The 22,027-nt window shown below is 35.7% G+C and overlaps 1 protein-coding gene and 1 pseudogene across 1 annotated transcript; both read right to left on the bottom strand.

The window, feature by feature from the left end:
- Window positions 1-273: 273 nt before the first annotated feature.
- Window positions 274-1,425, bottom strand: LOC140508271 (heat shock factor-binding protein 1 pseudogene; annotated as a pseudogene).
- A 7,934-nt stretch (window positions 1,426-9,359) lies between these two features.
- LOC140507309 (vomeronasal type-1 receptor 1-like) lies at window positions 9,360-15,800 on the bottom strand. The gene is made up of 2 exons (XM_072615424.1): window positions 15,790-15,800; window positions 9,360-10,305 (listed from the first exon to the last, which is right to left on the bottom strand). Exons 1-2 carry the CDS (start codon window positions 15,798-15,800, stop codon window positions 9,360-9,362), a joined length of 957 nt encoding a protein of 318 aa, XP_072471525.1.
- Between the last annotated feature and the right edge of the window lie 6,227 nt (window positions 15,801-22,027).

Genomic DNA, 22,027 nt, shown 5'->3' with positions numbered 1-22,027 from the left:
AACTAATTGCTAAAGTGTTATGACAAGCAAAATTCTAACCACTGCGTGTAATTCATCTTTATAGAAGGTTTTCTGTCCTGAGTAATTGTGAGAAATTGAAATAGTCACTATCCAAATCCTGCAGTGTATTAAAAAGTGGCAGTAGTTGCTGTCCATCAATTTCAGCTCCTTTGTAGGTCTTTTTATAATAGATTCTTAGGTATAGTTCTCAATCACAGAAACATGACAATGACAGACATCTAAATACAAAATGTTCAAATTTTGTTTTGTCTGCTTTAAAAATATGGTCAACATACAATTAATTTGTTATTAGTACAACCGTAATTTTGTGCTGAGAATTACAAACCACAGACTCTAGGTATTTTACTTCACAAAGAGAGTCTAATTAACCGTTGAAAAAATTAATACATTTCTTTAAAAAGCTCACAGCAATTTGTTATTAAGCTGAAATTACTACAAAAGGAACAAATGACTTGACAATAAATGCACTAATTTTTTTTTTAAATTTGAGCCAAGAGTAGTCAGAATTTCAGTTTACTACTTAATGTTTACACATCTTATGTCATGTATTATGAAGCTACCGTGTACTAGAAATCAAAAAATAAATCACCATGAAACCTAACTAAACTGCATATTCTAGTGATACAAGCTATAGAATAAAAAATGTTTGCATACAGTAGTTAGTTGAGAAAAGCTGTTCATTCACCTGTTGGCTTGTGAAAAAAAAAACCTTTTCCAGAATTCACTCTAAATGATTAACAAAACCTTTAACTATTACGTGTAGCAAGTACTTTGTTTTCTCCTTCTATTCCTTCTACCCCTGCTTGGGTCATAAGGTCAGGAATGTTTTTCTCTAGATCATCAATGCTATTGCTTATATCATTAATTTGACCAATTATCTGGTCTGACATGGTATGAAACTTATCCTACATCTGCTGGAGAAGGGTTTGAACCACAGTGGTCAGGTACTGTACAGTCTGGGGATCTGTCTCCACCATAGTGCCGGCTCCTGAATGCACTCAGCTTCCCAATTCGTCTCTCTCCAATTCTAATTTTTAATAGATAGTTTTCTTCAGTAACTTTTGCATCTCCTTTTCCATTTGTCCAATTTTCCCAGTTAGGTTTTGTATCTCCTTATCTATTTGTCCAAATTTCCTTTTAAGTATATGAACATTTTTTTCATAATTTTTCGATAATTGGCCAGTTTTTCTTCTATCTCCCTAATTTAGCTTTTAAAATCCTTCTTGAGCTCTTCCCACAATGGTCTTTGTTCTTGAGACCAATTCATATTCCCTTCTGAGAGTTCAGATGTGCATATAGTCTCAAGGCTGGGCATTTCTGAATTTGTGTTTTAGTCTTTGTCCCCATAGTAAGATTCTGTGGTCTTTTCTGGTTTACTTCTTGCCCATGATGATTTCCTTTTTTCCTGGATTTACCTGAAAGCCGTGATCAAAAAAAGAGCTTAGTCATCATCTTTCATGAAATTATCAAGGAAAACTAAGCTGATATTCTAGAACTAGAGGGCAAAATAAATATTGAAAGAGTTCACCAATCACCTCCTGAAAGACATCAGAAAAGAGCAACTCCTAGGAATATTGTAGACAAATTTCAGAGTTCCCAGGTCAAGAAGAAAATATTCCAAGCAACTAGAAAGAAACAATTTGAGTGTTGTGGAAATAAAATCAGGATAACAGAAGACCTAGCAGCTTGTATGTTTGGGTTCAAAGGGCTTGGCATATGATATTCCGGAAGCCAAAGGAACTAGAATTAAAACCAAGAATCACCTCCTCAGCAAAACTGAGTATAATGCTTCAGGGCAAAAATGTTCATTTAATGACATAGAGGACTTTCAAGCATCTATGAAAAGACCAGAAGTGAATAGAAAATTTGTCTTTCAAACACAAGAATCAGGAGAAGCATTAAAAGGTAAACAGGAAAGAGAAATCATAAGGGACTTTCTAAAGTTGAACTGTTTACATACCTACATGGAAAGATAATATTTGTAACACTTGAGACTTTTCTCAGTATTTCAGTAGTTCAGTATTTCAGAGGGATTATACACACACACACGCACAGAGATAGATAGATAGATAGATAGATAGATAGATAGATAGATAGATAGATAGATAGATAGATACACAGACAGAGAGTACAGGGTGAGTTGAATAGAGGGATGATATCTTTAAAAAATAAAATTAAGGGGTGAGAGACGAATGTATTGGGAGGAGAAAGGGAGAAATGGAATGGGGCAAATTTCTCTTACAAAGCAGGCAAGAAAAAGCTTTTTCAATGGAGGAGAAAATGGAGGAGGTGAGAGGGAAAAAGTAAAACTTACTCTCTTCACAGTTGGCTTAATGAGGGAATAACAGGCTCACTCAATTTGGTATGAAAATCTACCTTATACTATAGGAAACTAGGGGAGAAGGGGACAAGTGGAGTGGGGAAATGATAGAAGGGAGGGTAAATGGGAAGAGGGCATAATTAGAAGAAAATACTTTTTGGGGAGAGACAAGCCAATAGAGAGAATAGAAATAAAAGGGGTCTGGATAGGATCGAGGGAAACATAATTAGTCTTACCCAATATGATTATTTTGAAAGTTTTTTTCCACAACTGCACATGTATAGCCTATATTGAATTGCTTGCCTTCTCAGTGGGGATGGTTGTGGAGAGAGGAAGGGAGAGAAGTTGGAACTCAAAGTTTTAGGGACAAATGTTGAGAATTGCTTTCTCATGCAACTGGAAAATAAAAAATACAGGTAATAGGGTATAGAAATCTGTCTTGCCCTAAAAGAAAAGAGAGAAGATGGGGATAAGGGAAGGTAAGGGTGTGATTAAAAGGAGGGCGAGTTGAGGGAAGGGGTAATCATACTGCAAGGCTTAGACAGTGGGAGAATGGGAGAGATGTGGAGAAAATTTGGAATTCAAAATTTTGTGGAAATGAATGTTGAAAACTAAAAATAAACACATTAATATTAAAAACAAATCCCTTTAAGATTCTCATATCTGTATAATGAAGAATCTTGAGATCTTACCAGAAAGTAGAGGGCAATATTTTAACAACAAGGCTTAACAATATTTAGCCCAGCTTTTTTGGAGTTCATCTAACACTGCATTTAAACCAGTAAAGCCTTATTTGTCTTAGGTGATTTCATTTAATGTGCTAATATGTTACATTTAATAATAGATCTTTAATGAAATTTGTTTTCTACTAATGCTTTAACAAACTATGGGAAGTGTGACTTTAACAGCCTTTTGAGGCAAGACGGTTGATTTTCTCTCTTTTTTCATTTTTTTTCCTTTTTTCCAGCTTGAACATTTTATTTCCACACATTACAATGTGGGGAACAAACTTTCTGGATCAAAGAAATGTTTGAAAAAATAAAGACCTTGTTGGGATACTTGTGAAATTGACTCTAGATGGATTCTTGTAATTTCATCCCAAGATCATTTTGGAGTGATTTTTGTGTTTCTGCTGAAGACTCTGATTATCATGATATCATGTATCCTGCATGAACATTCTGGGAAGGAGGATCTGCTGTTTAAGCAATTTATCTTATGATTCTCAGGCTATGGGATCTTTTAAGGGAAAATCTTAGATGGTAGGATTCTCAGAGAGGTATATTTTTCCTTCTACATTTGTTTGCTTTGCAGAACCTAATAATACAAAAATGAATAATTTGGAAAGAAGTCATAACGAGGGTCTCAAATCATGGAGCTATGTCCAAGGCATTATTTACATGTAATACACGTTTGGTTTTTACCCTATTTTGCCAGTATGTCAGAATGCCAACTTAGACTACGGATATTAATGCACATCTGACCATACTTTAGAGGATTAATGAAATTTACAGTATTTACATTTATCTACTCTGCTACTGTTCATTTTTAACTTGTTAACACATTGTTTCAATACAGCACACATCCTTTTTCCCCATCTCCAAGCTCCTTCTGAAGTACCTTCCATGAAAAGCTTAGTTTCTCAGTTGTTAATGAGAGGAGGGATATAACCTTTGACTTTGACAGAGTGTTTGGTGGTAACACTGACTGTCGTTTTTGTCCAGAATTTTGTTGCCTCTCTAGGTTATTTACATTGTTGCCCTCACTGTAGCTTTTGTTCTTTTAGTTCTGCTTTCTTCACTTTGAATCACTTCATACCAATTTTCCCATGTTAGTCTGAATTCCCATTTTCCTCTTTCCCCTTATAGTGAAGTAATAGCTTATTATATCCTCATGGCATATATTTTCCAACTATTCTTATTGCTTTTTTCTGAGAAAGGAGACAAAAATACTTTTAAGATCAAAACTATGCTTATTTTGTGATGCAGAAAGTGAGTAGGTTAATATTACTTTTTGGAAACTGAACAAAGCAAGAATGATTCTGTCTGTTCATGAGACTACCCTCTATTCAATTCATTTCAAAAAACACTTTTTAATCAACTGTTGTTTACCAAGCATTGAGGGGTATGCTGAGCATTACAGAGACTAGAAGAGATATGAAATATTATGTAAGATAAGGTCTCTAATGTCCTGAAATTCACATTCCAGCATCTCCTTCCTATGCATCTGTAAACATATTCAAGTCTTTTCAGTTACAAAACACAAATGAATAAACCTTAAAAGAAGGTTTTTGTTTGACAAATCCCTTGGGAAAACTGGAAAATAATGTGGCAGAAACTGGGGATAGACCAATGCCTGACACCATACAGAAGATCAACTCCAAATAATTTAGATATAAATACTATAAGCAAATTGTAGGAGCAAGAAATAGTTCATTTGTGAGATTCATGGAAAATGGAGGAATTTATGACCAAAGAAGAAACAGAGAACCTCATGAAAAGTAAAACAGACAACACTGATTACATCAAATTGAAAAGTTTTTGTACAAACAAAGCCAATACAACCAAGATTAGAGGGGAAGCAGATAACTGGGAAAGAATTTTTACAGCCAGTGTCTATCATAAATGCCTCATTTCTAAAATATATAGATAACTTAGCCAAATTTACAAGAATACAAGACATTCTACAATTGATAAATGATCAAAAGTTATGAACAGGTAGTTTTCAGAGGAAGAGGTTCAAGGTCTCCATTGTCATATGAAAAAATACTTTAAATCACTATTGATTAGAAAGATGCAAATCAAAACAACTCTGAGGTATCATATTACACCTATCAGATTGGCTAACATGAAAAAACAGGAAAATAATAAATGTTGGAGAAGATATGTGAGAGTTGGAACACCAATTCATTGTTGGTGGAGCTTTGAGCTGATTTAACTACTCTGGAGAGAAATTTGGGAATATGTCCAAAGGGCGATAAAAGTGTGCTTACCCTTTGACCCAGCAGTAGCACTTTTAGGGCTGTATCCCTAAGAGATCATCAAGATGAGAAAAGGTCCCAAATGTACAAAAATATGTATAGCAGCTCTTTTTGTGGTCGCCAAGAACTGGAAATCAAATCAATTAGGGAATGGCTGAACAAGCTGCGGTATATGAATGTAATGAAATACTGTTGTGCTATAAGAAATGCTGAATGAGCAAACTTCAGAAAAACAACGAAAGACTTATATGAACTGATGCTGATTGAAATGAGTGGAACCAGGAGTACATTGTACACAGTCACAGTCATAGTGTGTCAGAATGCAGGATGAACCAGATGATTTTCTCATTTCTTATGTGACTTTTTGTTTTGTTTTTCTCATGGTTTCTCCCATTTGTTTAAATTCTTTTATGCAACATGACTAATCTGAAAATGTGTTTAAAGGGAATGCATGTGTAGAATTTACATAAGATTGCATACTGTTTTGAAGAAGGAAGGTGAAGGGAGGAGGAGATAATTTAGAAATTATGGAAATGATTGAAAATTGAAAACAAATTAATAATTTAGTACAACTACTGCAAAAGAATACTTGGAAGAACTTGCTTAAAAAAATAAAATAAAATTCTTATGACTGCCTTTTATGAGGGGATGAATTTTAAGCTGTACTTTAGAGTATTAAATAAAATCCTTTGAGAGATTTTCTTAGAAGGCCTGACAACTTTTATTTCCTAAACAATTTGGGGGAATTACATGAGAGTGTTGATAATAACTATCTCCAAGTCTACACATAATTAGTGAAACTTGTGATGTGAGTTAAAATCTCAAAAGTCTCTAATTTGATGTCATTTTGAGTTTTGATTTTAGGTTCACTGTGTCCTTGTTCCAGTGTTTTGCCACTGCAAGAAAAATGCCAGCAGTTCAATCAGAATGAGGTCAGTGGATCTTTCTCAGTGGAAAAAAAAGAATTCAGAGGGCAAACTTGGGAAGGCTTAAATAAGACCCTCTTGCCTCAATTTCCCAAACAAGAAATCTTTCCACTTAACTAACTTAGCACCTGAGTTTAGTATTCTGCCTACAATTGTCTGGTGATACAATTTTTTATCTGAAATCAAATGGATCTCTGTATGTGTTATGCTGTTTTGCAGGTGCTAAGTCATTTTGGCCCCTTTGGTATAGGCCTGAAGGATCAGTTGTGGTGCTGTGATGCTGTTAAAATCTTGTCCCTCCTTCTTTCTTTCATAGAAAATCTCTCTAAGTTGAGTTGTGAGAAAAGATTTATCTTCTTGCTGCTGTATTTTGATAGCTTTGCATTGAATTAATATGTAGGAATATAAGATTTTTTGGTTTTCAGTTTGAGATTATAGTCATTTCCATGCCCTAAACAACTCTATGGATGACTACTTAGAATTGTTGTATGCATGTCCATAGTTATATATTCCAGAATAAGATATGATCATTGAAATATCTTTAAAGGTTTTGGTAAATAATTAATCAATACTGCAAAGGTTTTTGGGACCAAAATGTTAATCTGTTGATTTGTTAAAATGAAAATCCGGCATCTTCTGTTTTGTCTTGAAGAAAGAATTTCAGTATAATCAATTTATTTAGAAGTGATTAACTTATGGAATAACTTGTATTACCTCAAAGGAAAAGTGAATTCTGCTTAGATTTATTATTTAATATGGGATTAACATCTGCTTTTAGAGTATGTGCTGAAGTGCAGGTAGATCTTACTATAAGACAGCTCATTTGATGTCCACTGATAAATTGTATGGAATTTGTAATTCGTTACTTAGTTTGTTTTTCATCCCATCCCAGATCTTTTCTTCATAGATTTACAATTTATGCCGTTTACCTACCTTCATTGTGTGTTAGAGATCATCTTTTTATTAAAGTGCATTATTTTCATGTAAAGCTTAGACCTTGGTCGTTATTTCCTCCTCCTAAGGAAAGAATTGAATTGGAATTCTAAAAGGAAAAAAAATGGAATTGGTTGGGGAAAAAATTGAGTGCTAAATAATTGCAATAAAAAATTTAGAAAGCAACAAAACGAAGAAAGTATATGCAATTTGAAAGATTTTTAGAATTATGCTCTCTTTGACATTTTCAATTATTTAGCTTTGATTTTTCTGTGGGTGTTTGAATTTCTTTAATATATCACTGTAACAATTTGCTACTTTATACCACTGAAATTTATCTATATTGGAGTCAATGATAATTTGAAAAGGCACTGAGATATTTGGTAAATATTAAATTTTGAAGTAAACTAAATTGTACTGAGATCTGTTTTACTGAAAATGTGGCGAGAACTTTTAAAAATCTATGAGAGGTATGAAATCACAGAAATAATTCGTTTGAAGAGCTTCCTTTAAGGCTAACTTATTCCAGATGTCCACGAAAATTCTTTCTGGAAGACTAGTTGGCAATATGCAACAAGTTGATCCAAGATCAAATGTGCTGATTAAATGAACATTGGAAATGCATTCCTAGGATAGAAGAAGACTTGCTATAAGTTAATATTTTTGATTATTGTACTTTGTCAGCCTTTCATTTCACAAATATCTATGCTTGCTGAGTTTTCTCAGGTGCTTTGAGATCACTCTTCTAAATTTAGTCTATGGTTTTAGATATTTTCATTGTGCTTGTGCTATGGCTAATCAGTTTTCTTATTCTTTCAACTTTGCATTACTTACTGTGTTATTGCCTGACTGGAACTTTTGCCAGAAAAAAACACAACGTTATCGTGTGCCCTACTGTTGGTAATAATGATGTTAAAGATCTTATAAGATTGTCTTAAGAGATAACTCATCTATGAAAGACAGTATCCTTCATTGATGAAAGGGGGCAATGAAATGATCAGTATGAATTCTGTATCATTTTCCCACTGATTCTATTTAGAAATTAATTGATTTTGTCTTTTAATCACTTTTTTTCCTGTAGTACCTCAAGACAGGGTTCTTTGTCTCTGACTCTAGCTCAGAATTCAGCTGGCCTAGAAGGGTTTAACTGCAGAAACCCAGTATTCCCACAGATTACTGATCTATCTTTGCATCAAGGATTTCTGTTGACCTTGGGAGATGTGTGTGTGAACACAAGGGACTCAGGCATTATACCCTTACACCACAAACCTATCCTTCAAGGATATTTGTTTAGTTATGCTGCACATGAAGTCTTAGGAGGGAAGGAGGGGTCTGTTACTAACCCCAGTTACAAAACTTCCACCTAACCATGTTGACTCCTGTGTCTCAGCTCTGTGACCAATCTTGTTGCCCTCAACTATATGATATGACTTACTCTGGCCTGTTCTTTGTTCTGTTTTCCTCAAAATCCATAATAGCAACACTATCTTTTTGTTCTAGGTCTTTAGTATAAATGGAGGCAATTCATTGACCCTTTTATCGGAATAAAGCATGTCTCTTTGAATAAAAGTTCTCTTGTGCAGGGAATTGCATCGGTTTACCCTTTTGTCAAATTTAACTTATGACATAAGGCATTCCTTACATTAGCCCAGCTGAGGAACAGATTTCACCAAACCATCTCCCCTTTTCTCCAGATACTGCTTATGTATTTCTGTAGATCACAGGTAAGACATAAAATTTCTCCTACACTTCATATGTAGAAGTAATTGACAGACATTTCTCAATTGTCACTCTGTGACCAGCACAAATTGTTGTTCTCAACATCCCACTAAAATCTGTGAAAAAAAAAACAATTTCTAAAGTAAACTAGAATACTCAATAAACATTGAGGAATTGGAACCCAAAATGCTGTGAATGAAGAAGGATAAGAAGTTTGCCATTAAAAGCCTTTCTGAATAGAGTAAATGTAAAGGATTTTCAACCTTTAAAACTCAATGCAAATATTAGATATAATGAGGATAACAGTAGTCATTAATGTCCTTCCTACTTTCAAAGACCTACAATCCTTTTATCATGTTGTGTGATGACCTGTTCCTATCTGTTTCTTAAAGATATATGATTGCAAGAGTGGAAATCAAATGTCAAACAGTGGTATATTCCGGGGGGGTGAGGGGGAAGAGTTCTAGGACCTTTTCTTTTGCCAGAGTGAGCAGAAGAAATGAAGAATTTGGGAATCACAGCCGATAAGCACAAATGGACTGATCACTGGGAAACATGCATTCAGGAGAGCTGCGATGGGAAACAACCACTGATGATATTTATCAAACTGAATACTATAAAATGAAAAAATAGAATTGGCTGAGTAGAAGGAGACATATGTGCTCATCAAAACCAAGATGGCATAGGTGGCTTTAATCACAGGAGACCTTCTTAAAAATTGGCTGGAGCTATGAATATGCTGGATCTGTTGATGGTGTCTTTGCAGCAGAAGAACCAGGTAGCCACTGGTCATGACCATAAATCCTACACATAGGAAATCAGGAACAGAGTGCAAAATTATAAATAATGAGACATTGAATGAAACTAGAGTAGAGTCTGAACAGAATCCCATGTTCCATATCCTTGTTTTGTTACTGCTTTTCATAAAATTCTGCGTATTCCTAAACATAAATACACTTGCCAGTATGTGTAGGATCCAACAGAAAAGACAGAAAGGGAAAATGTACTTTGACATTCTGGTTTTGAGTTTTGACAATATAGAAAAAGTAATAGGACTGATGGTGATAATCTGAAAACCACTCAGAAGGCAGGTGATGCTGACAGAAAGATTGCGAGCCACTCGGTGGAGGAAAATAACAAATCTACATCCAACACTATCCAAGAAAATGTTCAGCCCCAAACCGATCATTGTCTGAGGGACTCCCTTGCAAATAAGCACTAAAAAGTTGGCCAAGGCCAAGTGGAAAAAAATTGAGTATATGGGCTTCAATCTTCTTCCAGTTCTGAAAGTAATGGTACAGTAGCAAAGGAGGAGAACATTTCCCAGTACACCAGCTCCTGTCTGGATGAAGAAGACAATACCTAGAACTAAGTCAAGAAAAATAATAATATCAATGACTGAAGTAAAGCTATTTTCAGAGCCAGATAGAGAAGAAGAAAGGAAGGAATGAAGGACAGAAGGAAGGAAGAAGCAAAGAAACCAACAATGAAAGAAAGAGGAAGAAGGGAGACAAGGAGGAAGGAAGAAAGGAAATCTTTCCAACATTTCTAGAGACCATTTAATTTTGAGAATGAATCAGACTTTTGACATTCAGTCTGCTTGTGTTTGTTGAATTTTCCTTTAATGGTGAGCAGAGTGCAGATACTGAAATACTAAATGTAATATAGGTGAAGCTGTATCATTTCACCAGGTCATCAGGGGAATTTTTTTTCAATTACTGAGAGCTGTCAGTGAGACTATGAAAATAAATGCTTAATTGTAATCCAAACGTCCAGAACTGAAGGAAAGTTAAGTCAATCCAGTATTGAAGTAAGCTAACATTCATTAAAAATGAAAAAAGAGCCAAATAGATTGTTTTAAAATGCCAACTCTAATATATATGAAGAAAGCTTAATTCAAAGGAAATGTGTTATTTAAGTAAACCAAAATGATATGCATTATTCATTTGCAAGGAAAAAATATGTAATTGTACTTAGAAATGGAGGGATCCTATGATGTACTTAATATCATATTACCACTAATAACTAATGATTTCAAAGATAAAAAAACTTAGTTCATATTGACACTTTAAAAAATATACTGTAACAATTCCACAGTAAAGCATGAATTACTAAAGCATATCCGATCACATCAGACATCAGCAACAGAAATACCATATATAAAAATCTATAGAAAGTTAACATAGAAAATTGGGCCAAATTTGCCACACTGCACATAGGAAATTCAATGATGAATTGTTGAATTGTTATTGAATATTAAGTAATAAAATATATACCTTTTGAAAATAGGATGAAAATAGCCAGTACAATAATATAAGGTAAGTAAATATGAGATAATAAAACCATTTGAATAAAAGCAAAAACTGCTTAGGAAAAGAACATGAAATGAAAAATAATTGTCAACAATAGTTTCCTTTTTTTAATAAAAAGGATACTCAACCATGTTCTGAAAGTGGATAAAGGAAACTAGAACAAAGTCAAAATAAATATCATACAAAAAAAAATTCCACGAAATCTGACAACATGGACAATTTCATTTTATGGGAATTTCCATGACATTTTTGTTCTATGAAGTAGTCTAATAATGCTTTAATATTCTGGACTGTAATTTATAAATCAATCTAGGAACCTCCTTAATCCAGATCAGCACTATTGTCAACCTCCTTATATCATATATTATATATTTGGAGAATAAACAAATTGTCCATGTTGCACAATCCACTACTACTGATATGAACTTGAACCAATCTAGACTTAATTCCTTCATATAAAATCCACATAGTACATGCTATATACATGTATTTTCCCTTACCCAACATCATAAAAAGGAGATGTTGGAGTACATTACACCAAAACTGTTTTTGGGATCCAAATATAATGCTCCTGCAAAATCTATGATAAAAGGAACATGACAACATACAGAAAGGTTTTTCCCTATTATTTTCTAATTAAAAATTTATTTACCTACTCAATGTAGAGTGTATGAAATAAAGGCAGACATTGTTGTATTTCTGTTTATCACTATCAACTAAATTAATCCCTCATCTATCTTCCATTCACAGTGATGGGTTGGGTCTCCACAATAATCTGTCTCTTAAGGGTTAGAGTTTTCTAGTTCATTCATGTGTCTCTATCTGCTAAGGTCTCTATAATAAATCAATTGAAATAAGTCAATTATGACTTGGAAAAGAGATTACCTAAGAAGATATAGCAAGAATACCAAAAATACTCTATATTATAACATTACCTTCCTACAGTTATGATTGACCCCCACGAATCTGCTAATGTCCCCAATTGGAGAAGACTCTGATGGATCTTCCAGCCACCTGACCATCGACTTCTTGGACTTAAATTTACTTGAATTCAGTAAAGTATAAATAGAAGAGAAACAGATTTAATATGTGCTCATAGAACTCCTGCTGACTCTGTGGAACAAGAGCAGTTGTCTGATATTCTCATTTATTATCTCACAGCAAAGCTGATTAACTCACTTCTAGGAAAAAAATGTCCCTGGTAAACCCTGTTTGGGTCAAAGGCCTTTGAGTCACTGGTCCTGCTGATTCTTTAACCCATTAGCATACTTTTTACCGCCTGCACAGCACCCTGAGCTATGTATTGTCTAGAAATAAGCTCTCCCAAGCTCTGTTTACTGGAATGAGTGTAGACAGAGGATTTCAGTTCATTGACTATAACCCAAAAAGAATGGCAGAAGTGAGTGTTCACTAAGGATTGGGATGGTTTCATTGATTAATGTTAAAACTGTTATTAAATTGTATGTGATGAAGATGATGGGATGCTTTAGAGCTTAAAGCATATGAACTTTTGGTCTGTTCCTCCTACTAAAATATGCTCTATTTGATCACTAAATATTCATAATAAATAGATTAATGTATCCCTCAGTTTCAGAGCAGGAAACACTTTTACTAATCAATTATAGCTTTGGAGACATAAAGCAACAGATTTAGTTTTGCAAAGCTATATGTATACAACTATACTCACAGTTATATAAATGCTTATTTATGTGAGCTCTGGAGGTAGAGGTACCAAGAAAGAGAATGTAATGACGAGACAGGGAGAAAAGAGATTGGAAGCAAATTTGTAGGCAGATACCATTGACTTCTTTACACTCCTAGGAAGGATAACTGCTAAATTAAAAAATATATACCAAAAAATGTCAACTTATTAAAAACATACAAAACACACTGAATTATTATTTGAAATTTTACATTGAATGTACAATACTTGAGTCACACCAAAGTCTCTACACTTTAATGTCACAAATTTCTACAGAAAAGGAGTTTCCCTGCTTCTGTCTTTCTGTTTCTCTGTTTCTGTCTGTATTTCTCCTCCATCTTTGTCTCTGTCTGCCTCTGTCTGGCTATCTCTTTCTCCATCCCTCAGAGAGAAATAGGAATAGAAATACAATTGTATCTTTTTAAATCTTTGCATCTTTCATCTGAAGAGGTCTGGTTTCTTTTCCTCTCCAGCCTGTGCAGGTAAAAAGAATTCTGCCAAAATTATCAAACCACAATGCAAACAGATATTGTTGACAGCTTATATTTTCAGACAAATAGAGATTAATAAAAAAGAAATGCAGCCTTGATCTCTTTTACTCTTCCCTAGACACGCAAGGCAGAATTTTTTTATAATTATTACGGTCCTGAATTCACATGTCCAGGGGTACTGTGGGAATTTAGGCAAAGAGATAACACGAAATTGAGAGAAAACTACTTCAAATAAGAAATTTCTTCAAACACACAATCCATCACTTTGGCTGGCCATTTTTATTTAAAAAATCCTGTAAGTAGGTCAATTTATCCAGTTCAAATGATTCTACAGCTTTCTTTTGCTAAATGAAATTAGTCTGGGTATTTCTATGTACATATGACAGCAAAAGGTGAATAATTTTATAAATAATCCTGACTAACCCATCCACACTGGTCATAAAATGTTTAAATATAAATTTCAGTGTACTCCCAGGGCTGGGCTCACTCAGTTGACTGCTTGTGTTCTAGTTTAACCTCAGGTTAAAGCAGAGCTTCCATCTGAAAAGGTCACATTAACCTTAATCTAGTCCTGGATGTAGACTGAAGCCACCATGACAGGGCCACTGAGAAAGGATCAAAATAATAAGTTCCAACAGAAAACCTATGCCCAGGCTTTCCTTTGGGAACCAGGAAGACATTCTTCCAGTAAATAATTACTGTTCATACTCACCTACTAACTCAGGCAGATTTCTATAATTTTGACTTAATCACTTCAGATACAATTTTGGCTTAAAAAACTTAAAAACAACTTTGGCTTAAAAAAATAGCATCATGCAAAGAAAGAGCTTTTAAAGGGAAAGTAATACTACTACAGAGGACAGAAAGATCTAAACTGAAGCAGGGAAGACTGGCCTGGATAAGAAACCTTACCTAGGGTGTTCACCTCTGATGAGCTGGTTACATTCCCATCACTCTGTGACCTCACAGGACTGGCAGACATCACATTGCTAAATTGCTGGAGAAATCTTAACCTTGAGAAACAAAGGAGAATCTCACCTGACACATTAATTGGCTAACTGGAAGTGAATAATGTGAGAGACTAAATAAAAGGAAAGAAGTTTATTTGAATTTACGTTGGGGTGTCACTGACTAGAATTTGTCTTTCTTCAAGTGAAATGTGAATGCCAATATCCAGCCCTTCCTGAGAAATTTACATACTCAATAAGCAGTAATCTACAGAGATTGTATTCCAGTAGTAATACTTTTCAAAAGAGGAGGAAGAAAAAGGGAGAAAGACAGATTTTAGTCAGTTATTTGACATGGAGAAAGCAAAATAAGTATCACTGGGGCTTGTTAAAGAACATAAAAGGGAACTTTTAGAAAGTTTGATGATTGTTACTAATAGTCTATTCAAGGATGGCAAAGTAGAAAAAAATTTGCATTTCATTTTACAGTAGTAATGGAAGCAACCTGTATTGTTTTATTCTCCTTCTGGGAATTAGGTCACTTTTCACTTTATATCTACCAACTGTCAAGCATTACAAATAGAATGAAAGTAATATTCCTTCTGAAGCCTATGATCTATGAATCCATGAAATTTATTTTAAAAAGGCATATTATAATATATATATGTTGAAAGTGGGGGTTGTAATAAAAATATGCTTGACAGAATGTGTACAAGGGCTTACAAGGTCCATTAGATCTGAGAAAACTAATCCTAGGAGCCCTACAGCACACCAGATGTGCTACAATGGGCATTTGGAGAAGAAGGGAAGACCCCCACAAAGACAACCTCTCATTAGGATTCTGAGAAAAAATGCCAGCATCTTCTTCAGAGGGTGGCTTCTATCGGCAGCAAATAGAGTTCCATTCTGCCTAAATTTTACCTGCAGGAAGACAGATGACATTCTTGTTCCAAGTCCCTGAACAGAGCACAGTAATCAGGCTGATTTCTGCTGCTGAGGTGTAGAGCTGGACCTTATCAGTTAGAGGATGGGTATGAGAGGGGACAGACGGAAGGTAGTTATAGACTCAAGATTTTGTTTGCATCCAGAGATGGGATTATCTTGTAAGCTGGAAGACAAGGAACACTGATTTCATGGGATCTCAGGAGTGTCACTGAAGGCTTGAACTTTGTCCCAGGTGCAAATTGATCGATTAATGATAATACACCCATCAAAAACAAGTCACTAATTATAAGTAAGACCAAAAAATAAATTAAAAGATACATCTGGGAGCAGTTTGAGAGAGAAATTTTGTAATCTCTTAGGGAGACAGGCATGGGAATGTTCAACAAGATCACTGAGGGACAAAGATGAGGGGAAGACTGAACCCACTTTCAGGGTTCTTCTTGGGCTGGTTTGGATTTTTAAGCTTCTATCAAGCTTCCTGTCCTGAGAATATTACCTTTGATTCATTTCGGCCCCTGTCACTGGATATGATTTCTTGCATAAGGCCAATATCATTAAAGACACTGTGTGTTCTCATCTGCCCACACAAATTATCTCTCAGACTTTTCAGTTTTCAAAGCCTACAGTTCCAAGCAGTGACAGAAAACCCCCAGCAACAAGGTGAAAGCTTGCATTGGAGGTAAAGAAGGGGAGAGAAGATCCAATCCAACCATAATATTTTTTTACACCACCCATGGGGACATCTGCCATGCCAAGATTCTTGAAGTTGGAAGCACTGTATTCTCTGAAATCTGATCTGAATTCCAGATCAGAAATAGATCTGAATTCCAGCTCTGAAACTTAAGAGGTTTGTGATCTTGACTGAGGCAACTCACCTGATTCTCAATTTTTGCCTCTATAAAATTGGTCAATGATAGTCATCTGAGGTACCTCATTGTAAAAGCATAGTAGGAGAACAGAAAGAGTAGTGCCTGGAGTGAAAACACCTGGGTTCAAATCCTCACTCTAATATTTATGATCTTTTTGATCAAGGGTGATTTAACTTCTTTGGGTCCCAATTTCATCATCAAACCTTACTCTCCTGACTTTTTCACTCTTTCCCTAACAGTCTATCCCATACTGGTTATCCTTTTCTCTGTCCCCCATCCAAGTTGCTTTTATGTTTTGGCTTTCTCTTTTGGGATAGAAGTTCCTTGAGGGCAAAAATTACCTCATTTTGATTGTAAAAGAATCCCAGGGAAGGCATTGGATTGTCTACAAAGTCCTTGATAGTCATATTTTTTCTCAGTTTGGGAATAAAATAAGCTAACACTAAATCAAATGAGATATTTGGAAAGAACTTGGCACAATGTTTGGCACATAACAAAAGCTGCACAAATTCCATTTGTTATCATTATGATTATAATTCTAATTATTTTTATCATGTTTTTCTTGCAGCTAGATAAAACCTCAGATGGGGAATTGTGATAGGCAGTAGTTTTGACATCTGTAACTCCTCTTCACAATCCATGAGCTATGACCCCTCAATCGAGAACTCAAAATGTGTATGACTGTAGCAGAAGCCGAGACAAAAAAATAAAATAAAAGACAAGAGGAATAAGCAGTCTTTTAAGAGCCCCTTCCTTGTATCTATTTAATTATGTGTGTTTTAATTCTGTTAAAGATATTTTTGTCAGATTCCCTCCCCCCTTAACTTCTATGGCTGATCTTGTCCTTAATGGACTGGAGTACACACACACACACACACACACACACACACACACACACACACACACACACACACACACACACACACACACGTGAGAAAGTTCTCACAATGCATTTTCCATAATGTAGTGACACTGGCCATTTTGTGCCCCCAATCAATCAATCGATCAATATGTATTAAACACCTTCTAAGTGCCAGAAACTATGGTAATTGCTGGGGAAACAAAAAGAGGTGAAATATAGCCCCTCCCCTACACGCATTATAATGGGGGAAAACAAATGTTTATTATGAAGCAAATTATGTACAGGAAAGTGGGAAATAAGTAAAAAGAGGGTGAGATGGTTAAGAAAATCTTCCTGAAGAACATGATATTTTAGTTAATCTTAAAGGAATTCAAGTAATCCATAGGTAGAACTAGGGAAAGAGAGTATCTCAGGCATCAAGTTACAGCCAGAAAATATGCCCCAAACTAGGAGATGGAGTGTCTTTTTTTTCCAGAGAAGCAAGGGGGTCAGTGTTACTGGATGGGAGAGTTCTAGCAGGAAATAAGAGGGAAAACAGAAAAGGTTGGTAGTTTACTGAGTAGCAGAGGTGATATTGTCAGACATGCATTTTAAGAGAATAACTTTAGTATTTGAATAGAAAATAGACTGGAGAAAACAGCAACTTGAAGGAAGAAGATCCACCAATAGGCTCTTTCATTAGTCCAGGTGTAAAAGGAAGAGGGACTGCACCAGACTGGTAGCAGTGTCAGACGATGAGGGAAAGCTATGAGTTCAATTTTGGACATGTTACATACACACACACACACACACACACACACATAGACACACTGTATACATATAAACATATGTATATGCAATTATATATTTATATATAGTGTTATATATGTGTATATGCACATACATACATACATACATACATACATATACATATATATGTGTGTGTATATACATGTATATACACACACACATATACTTTCCATTTAGTTCAAAATTTCTGAAAAGCAGTTAGAAACTTAAGTTTTGAGATCCACAGAAAGATTAGGCAAGAGAAGAAGATTTGAGAATCTTCAGTATAGAGATGGTCATTGCATCCATGAGATTTCAAGAGATCAGCACATGATACAAGTGTGGTGGAAGAAGAGAAGAGGGTACAGGAATGAATCCTGTGAGACACATTTTAATGGCAAACAAAATAGGATCTTTTCCTGTTTTTGTTTTCCTAAAAGAGCATCTGATTGAATAATATTATTAAGAAGGATCTTTCCCATCCATTGATGGGCCTGCCCATTGTGGGAAGCTTGATTAAGAGTGGTGTTTTGTTAGAGGGTCCCAAGTACCTTTTGTTTTTTTCTTTTGAGACACTGGACCAGAAGGTTATGTCCTCTGTCTCTAAAAAGTGTATTAATACTCTGGGAGTGAGGTTTTACTTTGGGGCTTACTGACTGAAAATATTTGCTCGTCCAGAGAGACTTAGGGAATGACTAAGGAGTTCCCTGTCTAAAACACAGAAATTGATGCTTCCCTTGCTGGTAATTGTGTACTTATGTAATGGTCAGACATTTTGCAAGCATGTGGGTTGACTTTTGATTTCTCTGTATTTTCTCTGATATCTGTGTTTGATTACAGTGATTGTTAACCCCTTGAAAATTGCTTTCCTTTCATGAGTGCAGATCTAAGGACCTGTGATAGCAGGTCCCCCTGTGTATGTTGGGGTACTTACTGATATACACATCTTGTTAGAGAGATTGATCTGGATGAGTATGGAAGTATGAGAAGCAGCACTCTAATTGGTGAGAGCAGAATCAAGTGATAGTGGTACCCTGACAGCCAACGAGAGAGAGAGTACCTAGGAAGAAAGGGTGATTAACAGTATCAAAGACTGCAAAAAGATGCAGGAGAATGAGTATTGGGAAAAAGACTTTAGGTATGGTAAATAAGTGATCCTTGGTATCTCTGGAGAGAGAAGTTCCAGTTGAATGATAACGTCAGAAGCCAGATTGTAGATGTTGAATAAGAGTGAGAGAAAAAAGGGGAGGGTCCTTTTCAAGGACATTAGCCTTAAAGGAGAGTTTGTGCTTATCTCTGGATCCATCTCCATGCTCAGGATCCCCTTGGCTTTCCTAGATGAAAGGCTTTCTCAGACTGACTGTGACCCTGAAAACCTAGCCCAGCTTTTAGCCCTCATGACATGAGTATCTCTCCTTAGAAGGAAGAAATGGATTTCTGCAGATAGCTACCAGATTGGTTGGAAAATTCTCCTCTGAACAAAGGGCACAAGAACCACAGCAGGCTGACTCCCCCATCATGCTTATGTTTCCAGGATGCAGGGTCACATCATTCCCTGCCCACAGAGTGGAGGACCTGGAAAGAGAAGAAAGCCTATGACTAGGGTAATCAGCAGAGAAGAAAATTTGCAGACACAAAGAAATGAACCAATTGGGTTCAGAATAGGAGATATCCTACAGCCATGAAAGTAGAATTATTTTGTACAAGGTTTACCAGAATTTTACCTAACTTGGTTTTCCAGAACAATTACAGCAAATGAAATATTGATCTGACTTAATATTAGTAACCAAAAGAGGAAGTAGACACACAAACCATGTAGCAAGACCTTAGTAGGTGTTAATCACTGGGATAAGGGCTGAGTAAATAAATATAAGGAAGGAAGAGAACCCTGAACCTAAGGAGTTTACCTTGTAAAGGGAGAAGGGTGTATATAAAGGGTGTATCTAACGAGTGTTGAAAATCAGAGGCTCATAAGGAGTTATTCTCATAGTAGCACGGTGAATAGATGGCATGGAAGTGGCTAGATTCCTTTCCAGATAAAGAGAAATCTGACTAGTCAGTGCAGTGGCATTTAGGAGAAGAGTCCATGGAAATCAGGAGTATTGGTGAGGAGATAACAAGAAACCTGAAAGAAATTTAAATCTCAATAAAATTTAAACTTTTAAGGATGTATATATATATATATATATATATATATACACACACACACACACACACACACACACACACACACACACACACACGCACACACACACACACACACACACACACACACATATGAAGTTAATCACTTGTCCAGAGTCAGTGACCTCAAATTCAAACTATCTTTAGACTTCAGGTAATTGGGTAACCAGGCTGCAGGAGGTGTTGGCTAAGAAAATGTCTTGACCATGCACACTTAAACATGGGGGAGAAACTAAGGAGCCACGTATAACATCTCTGTGCTATATGCATAGATCAATAGACTTCTGTCCTTATTTGGAAGCTTTTTCATTTCTCTCTATAAAAGAAAAGCAATTTGAAATCTCCCCCTGGCCCTGCTTGCTGCTGTGAGGTGCTACTGAAAGACTTTTACCTTTCTTTCCCACGGTTTGACTTATTGACAAAGGGTGAGGACCAAACCAAGATTTCTTTAGACAATCCTGGTGAACATGAAGTGATCACTCGCTCACATGCATTTCATTGCGTGACCCCAAAGTTTGAACCTCTAGCAGAAAGTAGGATTTTGGTATGCTTATAGGTCAGGACTCTCACTGCACATTTAGTCCTGAAATCGTCAGAGAAATCAACTGACCAGACTCAGGAAGGATAAGGAGAAAGGGGTCCTATGCTCTAAATTAATTTGCTTTCATTAGTGCACAAAGATAAAATATAAGAAATGATTAGCTCAATGATCTTAGAGAAAACATGCAAAGACATATATACAATAGTTAACAGTGAAATGAGCAGAACCATGGGCAGATTATAGAGAGCAACAGCAATAATGTTTTAAGAATGGTTTTGAGAGAATAAGTAATTTCAACCATTGTAAACACCCAAATTAACTCTAAAGAGCATGTGAAAAAAAGATGCTATCTGCATCCCCAGAAAGAACTGATGAACAGAACACTGTCAAATGATCCTGTTTTCAAGAAATCATACATTATATTGTTAAAATTGTTGAAGATTTTTGTCCCAAGAAGTTATGCAGATGTTGTTCATTAAGATAGACTTACTGAAGGTGGCAGAGCCAAGATAACAGGGTAAAAGCAGGGACTTGCTTGAGCTCTCCCCTCAAGCCTCCCCAAACACCTGCAAAAGGTGATTCTAAATAAATTCTAGAACTGCAGGACCCAAGAAATGACACAGTGAAACAAATCTCCAGTCCAAGACAACCTGGAAAGTCAGTAGGAAGCATATATTACACGAGGCTGGGAGTGGAGTGGAGTCCAGCTTGGGGGAGGTGGTGGTTACAGTGGCAATGGCAGCAGCACAAGGAGAAGCAGCAGAAGCGGCTTCTTCTAAAGCTATGGGCCCACAGACAGTGAGAGATTAAGTGACTGATAAAAAAACCCTTGAAGTCCAGGATAGTACACCCATACCCACTCCCACAGGAAACAGAGTCCTACATTAACAAAGAGTTCAAAAATCAAGTATTTGTCTGGAAAGGTGAGGCAACGGCATAAAAGAAAGACTAAAGAACCTTACTTTGGTGACCAAGTAGATCAAAACATACAATCAGAAGAAAACAAAGCGAAAGTTCCTACATACAAAGCCTCCAAGAAAAATATGAATTGGTCTCAAACCATGGAAGAACTCAAAAATAATTTTGAAAATCAAGCAAAGGAAGTACAGAAAAGATGGGAAGAGAAATGAGAGTGATACTAGAAATTAATGAAAAACGAGTCAACAGCTTGCTAAAGGAGACCATAAAAAATACAGAAGAAAATAGCACCTTAAAAAATAGACTAAGTCAAATGGCAAAAGAAGTCCAAAAATCCAATGAGGAGAAGAACACCTTAAAAAGCAGAATTGGTCAAATTGAAAAGAAGGTCCAAAAGCTCACTGAAAAAAATAATCCCTTCAGAATTTGAACGGAGAAAATGAAAGCTAATCACTTTATGAGAAATCAAGAAACAGAAGCAAAGTAATGAAAAAATATAGGAGACAATGAGAAACATCTCATTGGAAAAACCACTGACTTAAAAAATGGATTCAGGAGAAACAATGTTAAAATTATTGGACTACCTGAAAGC

This window comes from Notamacropus eugenii, chromosome 5, assembly GCF_028372415.1.
Source record: "Notamacropus eugenii isolate mMacEug1 chromosome 5, mMacEug1.pri_v2, whole genome shotgun sequence".
Classification (NCBI taxonomy): Eukaryota; Metazoa; Chordata; class Mammalia; order Diprotodontia; family Macropodidae; genus Notamacropus; species Notamacropus eugenii.
Note: the sequence above shows the minus strand (reverse complement) of the source record. Positions and strands in the feature narration are given on the sequence as shown.